Raw genomic sequence first — 15,644 nt, 5'->3', positions numbered from 1 at the left:
AATTGACTTATTTAGTGTTCCGGTGAATATATTGAAAAAATTCATAAGATAATGCCTATTTGGTTGTTTCTTCCACCTTCAATGATAATATGAAATTCCCTATGGCAACATAACATTGTTTTCGTTGAGTATTTGAGTTAAGAACTGTGAAGCAATGGTTCAACTTGATGATTTGCATGGTCAAAAATTGGAATCGCCCTAGACTAGGGGCACTATCAAACTATATTGCTACTTGTAAGGACCTCACAATTTTCTCTAAGCTATAGAAATTTGTTTTTCATGAGAAAGAATGTATGACTCTGTTTTAAGGGGCACTTTGAGGATCATGAATAATATTTTCCGTTGATGGTTATGTACTAATATTGCCATTGATAATGGAAATGGTTATAGGAATTTTGAGAAATATGACTTCTTTTATTTTTAATATTGTAGTGCTTAAGAAAAATAATATCAACAATAGAAATTAAAACCTATTTCTATCCTACTTTTTTTTTTTGTTAGACTAATAATAATTCCAACCTTAGAAAGTGGTTCAAAAACTAAAACAAGGAATTATTTGATCATGTGGATCCCATATGTGTTGAGGCCACAGTTGTCAAATCAGGATTGAATCGTGAATCAAAATATTGAACTTCCTCTATGTTGGTTGTTGAATTATGAGGCCTCCTTTCACCATTCTTGTTGAAGGCATGGTTGATTGTGGTTTTCTTGGGTGCGGTCACTAAAATGCGAATTATACCTACGCAGGACTGCAGGTTACCGAGTATATTAGGCCACGCCAATTTATTATTTGTGTTGTATTTCATTTCTGGGCTATTATGGAATGACATTGCACATGATTGTATTATGATTTGTTGTATGTTTGGGGCTTTATTTTTATGAAGGAGCCCATTGTTTTCTTCTTGTTATTTCATTATATAGCAGTGCTAGTCCCCACTGATTTAGAGTAATGTTGGCTATGCTCATCTGGTGCTTTTGTTTTTTGCAATGCTACGATAGTTCCTCCCCACCTCTTTACTTCTAGTGCATTTTTATAGTAGTTTTGATTTTCTTCATACAGATAAAGTCCTTTTTTTTAGTTGCTAGTCGTCAACTTTGACTTCATATAGGTGAAGTCATTTCTTTGCACTTGTCACAAGAAATAATGGGATCATTAATGACGAAGAAAGCACGAGACTTCCAATTCATAAATAGTAGCTGAACCTAAAATAGGTTAGTTTATATTTAGGAAACCTTTATAATATAGAGGGTAAAAAACAACATCCATAATTATAACAATACAAACTATCATACCACATTCTAATACTACAACTAGGCCTAATTGCCCCATGTATTTGTGTTCACTTATGTGTAATTTTGCATACCTATAACAAACATGCTCCTTTAATTATTTATTTTATTTTTTAATACAATTTTTAGTGGCGAAAAGCAATTATGGAAGCTATTTATGGGATTTTATTATGAACAATATATGAGTTGTAACGATTTTTTTGTTGTTGTTGTAAATATGCATGATTTGGTTATGTCCAAATATATGAACTTAAATAATTTATGGATGTGAAATTAGCTATTTTGGGAATGAATAAAATATTGATTCCTAGTTATTTAATTAATTATATTTAAAATTAATTTTTGATATATATATTTATTTATTTTTATCAAAATCATACACGATCTTTGTATATACAAGTCATTCATATTGGAAGTCACAATGTTAATGTAAATTAATATATTGTATTTTTAATGAGACAAATATATTGGGCTAAAATTTAAAAACATCAGCAGAGAGGATATTAATGGTTGTTGATACTAATAATAATTTATATACAGTAATGATGAGAAAAAACTATTTTTAAAATGTCACGATACGGGGATTATTTTCAACGTTTTGTCAATGGTAAGGGCCAATATATGTTTACATTGGTTGATGATTATAAATTACATGATACATGTTCAAATTTATATCCTACCCTTAAGTTGATCGAAACAATGGATTTGGATTTATTTTGTAATTCCATTTCCTTTATACAATTTAGGCAAACTTCGATTTGGAAGTTTGTGAAATTCAAATATAGGATCCACGTATTTCTAATTTCAAATAAATTTCCAAATTCATGTATTCAAATCAAAGATTACTATGTCTTTTCTTTTTGCTGTTTAGATAAATTTTTAATTTTTTAAAAATTACTGGTTTAGCAAATACCAAAATGATGCTACATTGTCTTCTTCAGATGTTTCAATGTACAAATAATTATAACAAGCCCTTTGACAGACGTCGAGGTCTGGGTGGTGTAGTTGGTTATCACGCTAGTCTCACACACTAGAGGTCCCCGGTTCGAACCCGGGCTCAGACATAGTTTAGGCCTTTTTGTTTTTATTTTTCTTAGCTAGCACTGCTGCAAGCTTCAGGCCACAGGGATACGAAGGTAAAAAAGGAAAAAGGATGGTCTTAATCGGTAAACGGGCAAAAAACTACTACGACGGAGACTCCCTTCCATTTTGCTCTTCCTGCTGTCCTTCAGAAACCTCACAGACTTTGAAAATCCTCCCTAAACAAGAGCGACGCTTGCCATTGACAGAGAGTGGGGGGGAGAGAGAGAAAGGGAGCAGAAGATTTAGGGTTTCTGTTATGGCCTTCTCTCTCTGAATTCATCTTCGAAAAATTCGCTACCTGTTTTTGTCTCTCCTTCTCTCTCATTCAACTTCATGGCTGACCACTCGGACTCCTCTCCTCTCGTCGCGCCGTCGCCGATCACCGAGCCCTGCGAGATCGACCTCGAGGCTGGGCCCGGAGAACAAATTCAGTGCAGAATTTGCCTCGAGACCGATGGTAATTATATCTTCCACAATTCAATGTCGTTTAGGTTTTGCTGATTCGCGTTCACCCTCTGTTTGGTTGCGTAAATGAAAGTTTTGGGTTATGCATTTTTTTGTGGCTTCAGCTTCCGGAAATTGTAAGTAGCAAGTCAATGAAGTCAATTGGGTGAATTTGACACAGCTGACTGGAGGTTGTGGTTCCGAATTATTTATTTATTTATTTATTTGTTGGTTACATTATGCTGCGAAGGAATTTTTTTATTGACAGACTAGGTTGTACTGGGTTGAGTTCAGCGTACCTGCACATGAATTAGGCGTATCGAGTTTGGCTGCGTAGTGCTTTTGGTTGTTAATCAACTTATATCCATTCTTAAAATACGTTTTATTTGCATGCGTTTTCAATATGAAATAGCAAAAGATACTTCTTTTGAGTGATTTTTTTTTTTTTGCAATTTTGTTATTTAGTGATACGAAGGAACTGTGTTGTGATAATTTTCTATGAAATCTATGATATTAGATGTCTCATAGGGTGATCATCTGTGTGATTTTTTTGTGATTCTGGTTCATCTGATGATTCTAATATCTATGTAGCAGTATGCATTCTTATTTTGTGGATTGCAAGCTATTTATGTTTGAAAGTTTTGTGGAACAATTTTGACTGATCAGCATGTTCCCCTCTCCCTCCCCTATTATCAGGTAGAGATTTTATAGCTCCTTGCAAGTGCAAAGGAACCTCAAAGTATGTGCACAGGGAATGTTTGGATCACTGGAGGGCAGTGAGGGTAAGAACACAATAGTTACTGTCTTCTTTTGGGCAGTATTTTTTGCAGAGTATTCGGTGCTATGTTGCCTGTTATACTATATAATAATGTTGTTTCAGATTAGGGTTGTATTTTCTAGCTGCTTTAACCTGTATTCACATGGCAAAACAACAAATATATGCACAGGGGATGTGAATACGTGGACTAGCTGATTATGAGTCATGACTAATTGATCTAACATGTGCATGTTTTGGCATTGTGATGACTGCACATATGCATGTTTAGGTAATGCTTTGATATATTATGGCTTTATTTTTTCTGATCATGTGATCATAGTTTTTGCAGGAGGGGTTTGCATTTGCTCATTGCACAACCTGCAAGGCCCCATACCATCTGAGGGTCCATGTTGCTGCTGATAGGAAGTGGCGAACTTTGAAATTTCGATTCTTTGTCACTAGAGACATTATATTTATATTTCTCGCTGTTCAGCTTGTAGGTCGTTGATCCTTTACTTTATTAATTTTTTTCTCCCTCCCTCCCTGCCCCCCTCCCCCAACATTGTGTTATCTTTTAGTTTCCTTCATTTGCACTCTTTTTATAAAGAAGAAAATTTTGACCGGTGCTTCTATTTCTATGTCTTTATCTTCCTCTTGTGCAGGTAATTGCTTCATTGGCATATTTGGTTTATTTAGTTGATGGTTACCAGCAGTTTTGGCTTCGTCTGGCATGGGGCTTTGATGGCGAAATTAGTTTCTACTACATATGTGGTAAAACCTTGAGAACTGATAATTGTTGTCATCACTTTTTGAAATGGCATATCTATATTTCTTTCTGAAAAACTGCTGTTTGCCAAATCTGCTTGTGGATTAGGGCTTGCTCTGATGTTTTTGTTGGTATTTCGTTGATTTTTTACTAACTTAATCAGGTTGGCTTCAATATTTTGTATGGTGTTGACTGTTGAGATGAATTTTCTTGTAATGTATATATATATTTGGAAATTTACATGCAATATTAGCAGCCCAAGGCCTGCCTTAAGGTTTGTGTTGTGTAGCAGTTCAAACGTAAACCTCTTTAAACGTTTGACTGGAAAATTAACATTAATTGGAAAGTAATGACTTGTGAAATTTTTTTATTTTAGGGTGTTCGTCATAAGCCAGAGCTTATGTATCAGTCAATGTTAGGTTGAGAAGTGTTTCCAACGCAGACTTTCTTTCTTTCTTTCTTTCTCCTTTTTGATTGTTAACTATTTAATAATTTCTTCTTTTTGGACTTGAAACTTGGGATTTTTTCCCCATAGCATGCCTGTGTGCTTGCTGTGGCACATGCATGGATTTATCTGTTGAATAATTGTTCTTTTTTTTTTAGAAACACTTATTGGAAAAATGAAAACTATGCACAAGTTTTCTAATTGTGAGTCACCACTCTTTTACTATCTATTAATTATTAATTAGACTTTCTCAAATATCGTACAATATTTTCCAACATCAATGAAGACACTGCCATGGAATGAAGTCAATGAAGGTCTTAAAAAATTTGGTGGCATACTTGACATATCCATTGGCATTTCCAGTGTGTATGTGGATTGCCAGATACTTCAGCATTGACATTGGGAGTCCAATGTCAAATTGTCAATAAATAGTTTCAAAATTTCAATATTGTAAAAATTCTTTTAATGACTTCATTGTCATCCCATCGACATCTTCTTTGGTCCCCTATGACCTCAGTGAACAAATGCACATCCATTTTCTTCTCATCAATATGTTTAAATAACAAAAGAATTTTAATTCAACAATCTTCTAATACATGATTTTTCCCCTAATGAAATGAAGTTAGGATGTGAAATGGCAGTATAAGCCATGATCTATATATTTTAAGAGAATTAGTATCCATAAGGAATGCTACTGGGCTGCTGGCCTCACAAGTCACAATTGCTTTGCATTTTCCTCCTTTTTTTCTGGAAGCCACATGAGCGATTTCATGGGCATGGAAGATTTTGTACCCTATTTAGTTCTTGATTCTTCAATATTGGAAAATTGTCTACCTTTAAGGTTTTATAGCTGGGTTTTGGTATCAATTTTTTACTGCTGCATAAGCTGAAATGAAATCCTTCAAATTTAAAGAATGATTAGACATTATGGATAGAAATGGGTTGAAATAGTTCTCAAGTTGAATTGTTTAAATTCCGTATTGGCTTAAAAGCTGACATTTTGCAATCACGAGAATTATAATAATTCCATTATAACTAGAGTTGCTGATTTGCTTAGTTGTATGACTAGTTGTCCTGTCAATATTGGTGAAGGGGATGATTATTTGTTTGTTTGAATGAAATTGGATCTATTATGCTTTGATATTATATATATACTAGCTGCAGGACACACTATGCTTTTCTTAAACTTACTATTTTTAGGGCATAATGGAAGAGATAGTCGGGAGTCGTGGAGATATTTAGAAATTAAAAGTTAAAATTATTTTGTTAAATGTTGTAATTAAATGAGAGATTAATTCTTAGAAATTAAAAGTTGAAATTATTTTGTTAAATGTTGTAATTAAATGAGAGATTAATTCTCATAGTTATATTCTCATCTGCCCATGGTTGCCATAGCATGATTCCAAATATGAAAATTAACCTCCATAACTGAGTGCCTTCTATCAGCCTTCCATGGGCCCTAAACTTAAAAGAGGATCTTTAAATTTTTGAATTTTTGTATGTATAACGAATTTGGGATGGAAACTTTGTGATTCTATTAGAAATGTTCAGGGAAATCTTGTTGAGGAGGATGGATGAAGGATTAATGGTGGATCATGGAGGGATTCCATAACTGATTAGGAAGGTTAATATTAGTCCAAACTCCAAACACAAGGTTGTTTGGAATTAGCATTTTTGTTGGTGTGGGAGAAGATCCATTTTTTGGGATTCTCTGTGGTGCATGGGTAATGGTAATTTCAAGGGGATATGCTTCTCAGATATTCAGCGGGATTGGCATTCCCTGTTGACTTCTTAGGCTGTGCTGATTTCCTTGAACTGCTTTTAACACTTTCTGGTTTTCTTATTTTGTTTCCCCTGGGGTTTCCCAGGCTTCGTAATGGAGATGTCTCTTCTCCTGTTTGTGCATTCTTATTTTATCTAATGAATTTCTTTTGATATATATATAAGTGAGTTTGTTTGGATTAAGGCCTTTCAATCTGGGTTGAGTTGCATCAGGTTTTTAAACCTCTAGAGTTGCGTGCCCAAAAAAACTGTAGAAGGATTGTTGATTGGATCTTTTCACTTGTAAAGTATATGTTAACTACATAGAATTGTTTTGTGGAAAGGGGTTGTATGGATGGAGATTGTGTTGAGAAAAAAAATGGTCTGATGGGTCAAATGAGGAGAGTCGGAATGATCATGTTTGTGGTTGTGATGAGGGCTTATTGTTGGGTGAAATTTGTGCACTGTGGCCATAATTTGGATCGTCTTTGGATAATGCTACGCTTTGTCCGAGTCTCTAAGATTCCAATGGTGGATTTAGGCGGGGTTTCTTTTCTCAATGATGAAGGGAATCATTTTGACACAGAAAGTTAGCAGGCTGGGAGGGAGCAGGAAAATGCTATAAAGAAGTGGATCACATTTTACTAACAACCCAAAACACTAAACCTTAATCATCTTGAGACCATCTACCTCTTGTATGCCATTATAGCAAATCATTTTTCTGGGAAAATTGTTACTCTTGATGCATACATTGATCATCTACATGTATACATTGATGGTCGTTTCTTACTTCATCAATTCATTAGTGCTGGATTTGGTGTTTGTGGGTGTATATTAATGCTGTTTTGATGAGTGCAGGAGCACTGCTATTTTTTGCTTTGCTGGGGCTATCTGGATGCTTCATAACATGTTATGATCGAAGAGTGCGTAATGATCTTGCTCAGCCCTGTCGAGAATTATGTCTTTGTTGCTGTCAGCCCGGGTATAATTCTGCTGTATGGATTTTGAAATGTTTGACATACTTAATGCACGTAATATAATTGTTGTTAGCAATGGAAAGCCAAGAAGCATTTGTTGTAATTAGCTTGGATTTAACTGCCTAGCTACAGTGTTATCTTTATATGCTATTGGCCCAGTTCTTCTAGATATCTCATTTAGTCATTTCCTGTGTTTAGTAATTTAATTGTACTAATTTGTCTTCTTTGTCCCACCAACCCTGGAAAATTGATCCTTGTTGATTCTTCATTTGCTGCATTAAAAAAAAAAGAAAAATAATACATTATAAAATACTTCATTAACACCTTATGATTTACGGAAGGGTTGTAAACCTAAAACTGATTATATTTAAATTTAAAGTTGTTTTGATTTTTTTAAGATTACTAGGCTATGCTTTGAATGGTAATGTTTATAGATTTTTAAACATAGAAGCTAATACAATAATTGAGTCCTTAGATGCAATATTAAATGAAGATAATTTTCAATTTAAATATTAAAATAGTTGGGGTGCATGATATACTTTTGTGAGTCCAACTTTAAATTTGATAATGAAGCGTCTTAAAGAAATTGAAGTTTTTGAATCCAAGAGGGAGACTGACTTGAATAATTAAAATTTTTTTTTTGAAAGAAGCTATAAATGAAGAAAAGAGATCACTTTTGCCTTACAAGACTCTGTAAATAGTAGGCTTACCTTCTGATTTTAAAATTGTTAGTTGTAATGGATTCTTAAGAAGAGACAGTATGGTTCAATTGAAAAATATAAAATTTGGTTGGTAGCAAAAGGTTTTAAACAAAAAAAAAATATCGATTTCCTTGATGTTTCTTACTCAGTAACATTATTTCTATTCGAATTTTAATTTCTGTGTTTAGTCACTCAATGGATGTTAAAATTGCTTCTTCAAATGGTGCTTTCAAAGAAAAAAAAAATTATATGGATAAGCTCTGTTGTAGATGGAGGGGAGAAGAAAAGAGAAGGAGAGAACAAAAGAAGAAGAAAGCATGAGAAATAAAAAAGAAGGCGGCAGTTTCCTGGAGCTTTGCATTCAGCTCCAGGTCTGCCCTTCTATATATTAATAATAAACTTGGAAGATAAAAATTCCTACACTTTTACCGCATAATTACTGAAACAGCCTCTCTTTCTAAACAGGCCCCCCTCTGCCCCCCGCCACCCGCCAAACTGAAGGTGTGTAGATATTGCCTAACCTCAGCGAATGTTACTTAACTCTTCACTATATTTGGTGTGAACCTATTTTTCAATTAAATATCAGTTATATTCTTTTTCTTTTTTAATCATTTCCATTCTAATTCTACTAATAATCATATATATTATATTTCTTTCTATCTAATTCTACTAATACTAACTAATACTAATAATCATATATAAATATATTAATTAAAAATGATATATGCATTAATTAATATATATTAAAAATATAAAATAAGAAAAGTAATAAATTGAGAAATTAAATAGAGCAGTTTCTCCTACACCATATCAAATTCGCATTGAAAAGATTCTATCCCAATGTGAAACGAAAACACAATATACATGATAGGTAGAAAGAGTTCTTTAGCTCGATCCACAGTCCTACAACTATGTGATTTAAAACAGATACCAATCCTAAAGGATCATTAGATTTATTATCGATCTAACACAACAATAGAAACATTTGATTTGTTCAGTCTTTGATTTTATATTTAAAATCTTGTATATATCTAGATAAGTATCTACCTATTCAATTAGATGCAATAGATTTTTTGTATTGTATTCGGCTCAATCTTTTATAGTTTTTTTTTGTAAAAGATTGTCGTTTCTTGCTACGCTGGGTAATAAGATTACCTCCACAAATGTTTAGTATCTAGTATTAGACCTTTGATCATCAATTGAGTCTACACAATCTGCATCTGAGCAACTCTTGGTATCACATTTTCTATTACATTTATATGTCAAACCTCTACTAGGAGAGATTTTGAGATACCTTAGAATCCAACAAACAGCATATGTTGTTTGGGATTTTTCATAAATTCATTCACCACCTCTACATCAAAGGATATGTAAGGTCTACTGACAGTCAAGTAGAATAACTCACCAACCAACTGCCTATATTGACGTTTTTCGTCAAAGCTGGTCCAACATCCCTAGACAACTCCACATTGGGATCCATATGAGTATCAAAGAAAGTGTACCAGCTTATAGTTTCAGATTGGTGTGGAAGCTTATAACCTTATCAAAGTTTCATTGGAAAAATAAGACGGGAGAGCCCCTGATCGATGATATGTAGGTTCCTTGAGAATGGAACCGAGGTAGCGGGAGTTTTTTTGAGTTGGGTGGGAAACTCCCCTATGGAATTTTTTATGAAAAACAGTTTAACGGCTAGCTGACGTCGTCCTCGTCATATCAAGGTTGCCTTGCCCAGAAAAATGACTTGAAATAATAAAGTTGCAAACAGAGGGAGTAGTTATCTGTGCCCCAGGCTGCGATGGTTGTTAGCACGCCACATTGCACTGAATGAAAAAACCTCTCCCATGTTTTCCATTGGTCAACAACCAACTTGTTTCGACCTAGGATAATAAACTCATGAGCTTGGTCTTACTTTACTATCGAGAAACGAAGGAAGACTTCGATCTCCAAGTTTAACTCAGAGGCAACTCATTTCTTTTTGGGTGTAAAGCAAAGTCAAGCCAAAAATACCCAACAAGCATTAGGTCTCCCTAAAAAGGAGGTGATCCAGCCGCACCTTCCAGTATGGCTACCTTGTTTCGACTTCACTCCAATCACTGGCCCTGCCTTTGACATCCCTTTCTTTGCGGTTAAGATAACGCGTCGGGCATGGCTAGCTCCCATAGTGTGACAGGCGGTGTGTACTAGGCCCAGGAATGAATTCATTGCCATATGGCTGACCTGCGATTATTAGCGATTCCGGCTTCATGCTGGCAAATTGCAGCCAGCAATCTAAACTGAGGATGAATTTTTGGAGTTAGCTTACCCTCACGGGATCGCGACCCTTTGTTTCCACACCCCTTCGAGACCTCGAAAAAATGGACAAATTCCTTTTCTTAGGAACACACACAAGATTTGTCACTACTAAAAGGATGGTAACCCCACCATTAACTACTACATTTATGAACTTCATAGTAATAGAAATACATGTCCTACCGAATAGAATTTGTAACTTGCTATCCTCTTGCCTTGCAGGCAAGGATTGACCTTTGTAGAAAGGATGATTCATTATCAACTAGTTTAGGTCCCAACTTATCTATTCCACTTAGCTAGCCCGAGGTATATTTTCCCTATGATAGATTCAACCCTTTCTTTTCATGCACAACATCAATTCCAAAGAAAGTAATGCAGAGCACCCAAGTCCTTGATTTGAAATTTTGTTTGAAGTGACTACTTGACATCCACAATCTTGCTTTGGTCACTGCCAGTTATGATAATCAACATAACTTACTAGAAGTAGCACATATATATTATATCAAAATCTAAAAAAGGGTAGATGAATTTGTTGTACTTGGAAAAGTTGGAAATATACTTATCAGTTTCTATGTTGATACCTCATATTGGGCTATTATGTGAGACAATGAAATAGTCCTGTCATGTCCATGAGGGGGAGCAAAAGAGGGATAGTACCGGAATTTGTATTCATACCCTCCTTGTTTCCTGCTGGAAATGAGGCTTATGTTTCAAGGTGAGGTGCCAGGGTGACTGAAAAATGCTTCAAGGTGCATTTGTAAATGCACAATGTTCTAAGGCATTTGTCTCAGCATCACAAACTTGCCTTTCATGCATAATTTGTCAAGGCATATGCCTTGTGGAGGAGGGGATAAACAGTTGTTCGTATTGCTCGCAACCATTTCAGATCCTTGACAAACTTCTGCTTTTCTCCATATTTTGGTACTCTATTGGCCTTTGTCTCCTGATTGTCTCACACAGAAAACCTCTTCAGATCTTCACTCAATTGCTTCAGATTTTTGACACTGGATCTTTCCCAGATCTTCACAGGAAGCTTGGAAAGCCTCTCTCTTTGCCAGTGACTTCTCTTTCTCTTTGGCGAGCCATAATGACTAGAAGATGATAGAGCGAGAGAGTCAATCTGATATAGAGTCGCTCTAAGAGAGAGAGAGAGAGAGAGAGAGACTTGAGAGAGAGAGTGAGATGGTCAATATTGCTTTTAAATTTGTTGTCTTATTTAGTAGTGTTGCTTTTTAGACCAGGAAAGACACTGGTTGGATGAGCAGGTGGCAGTGGCCCTATAATGCATAGGCAAGTACTCCACAGGCAGCTTGAATTCTGAGCTTAGACTCTCAAAGCTGCTTTTTAGGGGCAAAGTTTATATAACAGGTTTTATTTAATTATTTTATAAAATCTATTATATTTTTAGTATTTATAATTTATTTATATATTTTTCAAAATAGAAAACTAAATTCCCAAAAGATTTTCGCCTCAATGCCTAGAGACTTACTCCTTGCTTCGGGTTAAAATGCGCGTCGCCTTATGCCTATGCCTTTTAAAACACTGAATTGACATAAAACTGATGTTTGCTGTTTAAGTGGCTTAGCCATTATATTGTTTTTTGAAAATATTATCTTTATCATTTTTAATTTCATAGATTTAATTTTTTCCCTTTCTCTCATTTGACTATATCTAATTGGGAGAATGAAGAATTGTAAGATATTTTTTAATGCATCTGGCTAGTTGTTTTAACATTCTGGTGTGTGTTTTTCTTGTGTGGGAATCAAGGGAACTCCTGAGCCCTGTAACTATTTTCTGTTCTTGTAAAGTGAGGAAATGAAACAACACCAAATTTTCTTGTATTGCTCCCAATGCTGTTCTGCTTGCTTGTGTGAAGTGCGCAGAATGTTAGCGCAAGGAGAATGTTGGTGCATCTCTCTCTCTCTCTCTCTCTCTCTCTCTCTCTCAAATGTTGCTTTAGGTGGTGCTACTTATCATTTTTCCCCATTTAGAAGATTTTTTTGGGCGCATTCCTTGTCACATTATGCATCCTTCCTACAAAATACTAAACAGGAGGTGTCTCCAGTCTCATGTTTACATGAGAATGCTCTGCCTAAATTGATTGCCTGTTGTTTTTATTTGCATGTTCTAATCCAAGTCTGTGTGATAGGTACACCATAGTTACTATTTTAGGTTTGAGCTTGATATGCCATCAGAATGAGAGCACTGCCTGTAAAATCTTAGAAAATTACAGGCACAATGTGATGCTTTCAATTAGGCACATTTCTGTAACATAGTGGATTATTGGGCAAGGAATATTCTGAATCATGCTGAAGAGGGTATCTGTATTCTGTAGATTTTTTGATTGCTGCGATTGCATCAGGATGGCTTTTTGACACAGGAGCTTGTTTAACTTGAACTAAGTACCAGGCTTTTAGTTCCTTAGCTGCACATGCATCCCCCTCTCTCTCTCTCTCTCTTTTCCCCAACATTTTGCATTTGTGCTGTGTTGAAAAATTGTCACTTTGTGCATGTGATGAGTTGATTGATGGATATTAATCTGAAGCTTGTTGGCAATGCATTAATGAGATTTAATATTGATAACAAGTTAATTATCTTTTTTTCCTTTTCACACTTGCAGAATGTGTGCTGACTGCCATTTGCCTGGTACGCTTTGCATGTGGACTGACTGTACCACCTGCTTTGAAAGCTGTGCAAGTACAGCTACTGAATGTGGTTGCTTGGGAGGTGCTGGTGAAGCAGGGCTACCATTATTATTTATAATGGCTTTGATAGTTTTGGGGCTATTTACTGTGATTGGAATATTCTATAGTGTGTTGGTGGCTACTATGGTTGGGCAACGGATTTGGCAGCGACATTACCACATTCTTGCAAAAAGGATGCTAACAAAAGTGAGTCATTTCTTCATTAATGTGTTGATAGTGTTAATATGATGGCACAGTTGGCAACCCACTTGACAACTCAACAAAATCATATTTTAAACAATCATTCTTCCATTCGAGTAAAACTATTTTCCTTCTTTTTTTTTTTTTTAGGCTGATTCGTATTTAGTTGAAAAGCCAACTAGGATGGATGAGGGTAAACTTGATAAACAACAACAAAACCAATCCTTAGTCCCACTAGGTGGGGTCGGCTATATGAATCATTTTCCGTCAATTTATGCAATCGTGGACCATTTCTTCTGATAAATTCAAGGATATTAAATCCTTACTCACTATCTCCTCCAAAGTTATTTTAGGTCTACCCCTACCCCTTCTACTGCCCCCACAGTAATTAAGTCACTCTTCCTCACAGGTGCACTATGTGGCCTACGTTGCATGTGTCCATACCATCTGAGTCGTCCCTCCTTTATCTTATTTTCTATAGGAGCTACACCTAACTTACCACGAATATGTTCATTCCTTAATTTATCTTTCAATGTTATACCACTCATCCATCTAAACATTCTTATCTCGTCAACTTTTCCTTTTTGGATATTATGTTTTTTCGTCGCCCAACATTCCGATCTATATAGCATAGCTGGTCTTATAGCTGTCCTATAAAACTTTCCTTTCAATTTTAAGGGTATTCTATGATCACAAAGCACACTTGAAACACTTCTCCATTTTATGTTATCTGCTTTAACTCTATGCATTACATCATATTCAATTTCTCTTTCAGCTTGTATAATAGCTCCAATGTATCGAAATCTACAAGTGTTATTTATTTCTTCATCATATGAGGGTAAACTTGATCCTCTGTAATATTGGCAACTAATTTTCACAAATTTGGGGTTAAGAAATCTTTCTTTGCAATGAGCACAGTGGCTCAGATGGAGATTTTAAACTTTATGGGAATGCATTTTCCTTGGTTGTTCTTGTGAAAAAGTCTTCCTTCTTTTCATTTCTTTGCTTTTGTTTGTTTGTTTGTTTTTTTTTTTTTTTTTAATTTAAAGTTTTGGGGACTGCCTCCTTTTCTTCTTTTCCTAAAAAAATTTTGGCTTCGTCTCTGCTTTTGTAATTCATTTCTTCTTTGGTAGCTACCGAAGTAGGTCCAGGGAGATTGCACTCATATTCTTATTGCCCAGCTTGCTATTTTCAATGAAAAGAATGCTGCTGACATTACAGAAATTATGTTTGGCTGCTGACATTACAGAAATTATGTTTGGGACTAAATGTGCCATTTTGGGGGTGGTGCCGTGTTTGAATATCAATCAGTTGAGATTTCTTTGATTTTGGTTGTGTATATAAGGCTCGGTTGCTGCATTATGTATATATGCTTTTCTGCATTCCTGGAGCTCTGGCATTCATTAAGTTTTCCACTGTTCACGGATGTTCATTTTGTTAAGTGCCTCCAATTGTTTTTAGGAATATGTGGTTGAGGATGTTGATGGGGAGATGACGGGATCTGACTGGTCTCCTCCGCCTCTCCCATCGGAGCATGTTCAGCAGCTAAAAACACTGGGCCTCCTATGAATACCAACGGGTGATTTTTCTGTGCTCATAGGAGAAGCATATGATGTGGAGATGGGACTGACTGGCTCTCTATTTTGGTAGACCAATCTTTCATACGTCACGAAGCTGAATCTCAGGCTGTTTAGTCTTGAAAAGATTCGCAAATATTGCTAAGGAGAAATCTCAATTGTATTTTGTATTTGATGTTGCTGGGTATGTTTATAAACTGTGAATGTTACTTTACTTTGTACAAGGATTCCATTCTTCTGCCACTGTTCCTCTAATCAGTGTAACAGAACTAAAATATATTTTACATGACTGACAAGCTCTCAATGATGTGTAATGAATGATGAATTCCTTCTTGGGACTGTTCCAAGATTTTAAATGTATTATATGGAGTTGTAGTGTTCATTCTTCCTGGAAGTTGGTTTTTTGATGGTTGAGAGATTTGAACAAGAGGATGGGAGGAGCATTGCTTGTGTTATTCACCGTAACTCCCTTGCAAATAGGGGAGAAATGTCTCTTAGAAAGCCATTACTATCCCAAAGCACCATTTGTTCAATCCAGGATTTGCCTTTTTTTTAAACTCATGAATTATTATTATTTTTTATATCTTATCCCTCTCTTGTCCAGAATTTCAGTTGCTAAACTCTACTACTACCAAAACTAGTTGTTAATATTAGAGTTGCAACCCAACT

The 15,644-nt window shown here is 35.4% G+C and overlaps 1 protein-coding gene and 1 non-coding gene across 2 annotated transcripts; both read left to right on the top strand.

Moving 5' to 3' along the window:
• The first annotated feature begins 2,280 nt into the window (after nt 1–2,280).
• Nucleotides 2,281–2,354, top strand: TRNAV-CAC (transfer RNA valine (anticodon CAC)). The gene has a single exon. It is a non-coding gene; the product is annotated as a tRNA-Val (tRNA).
• Nucleotides 2,355–2,407: 53 nt separating this feature from the next.
• Nucleotides 2,408–15,357, top strand: LOC131160524 (uncharacterized). Its single transcript, XM_058116302.1, has 7 exons — nt 2,408–2,830; nt 3,514–3,599; nt 3,924–4,070; nt 4,237–4,345; nt 7,405–7,528; nt 13,134–13,404; nt 14,860–15,357. The coding sequence occupies exons 1-7, from the start codon at nt 2,707–2,709 to the stop codon at nt 14,965–14,967; spliced, it is 969 nt and encodes a 322-aa protein (XP_057972285.1). The 5' UTR covers nt 2,408–2,706; the 3' UTR covers nt 14,968–15,357.
• Nucleotides 15,358–15,644: the final 287 nt, after the last annotated feature.

This window comes from Malania oleifera, chromosome 7 (genome assembly GCF_029873635.1).
Source record: "Malania oleifera isolate guangnan ecotype guangnan chromosome 7, ASM2987363v1, whole genome shotgun sequence".
Classification (NCBI taxonomy): domain Eukaryota; kingdom Viridiplantae; phylum Streptophyta; class Magnoliopsida; order Santalales; family Ximeniaceae; genus Malania; species Malania oleifera.
Note: the sequence above shows the minus strand (reverse complement) of the source record. Positions and strands in the feature narration are given on the sequence as shown.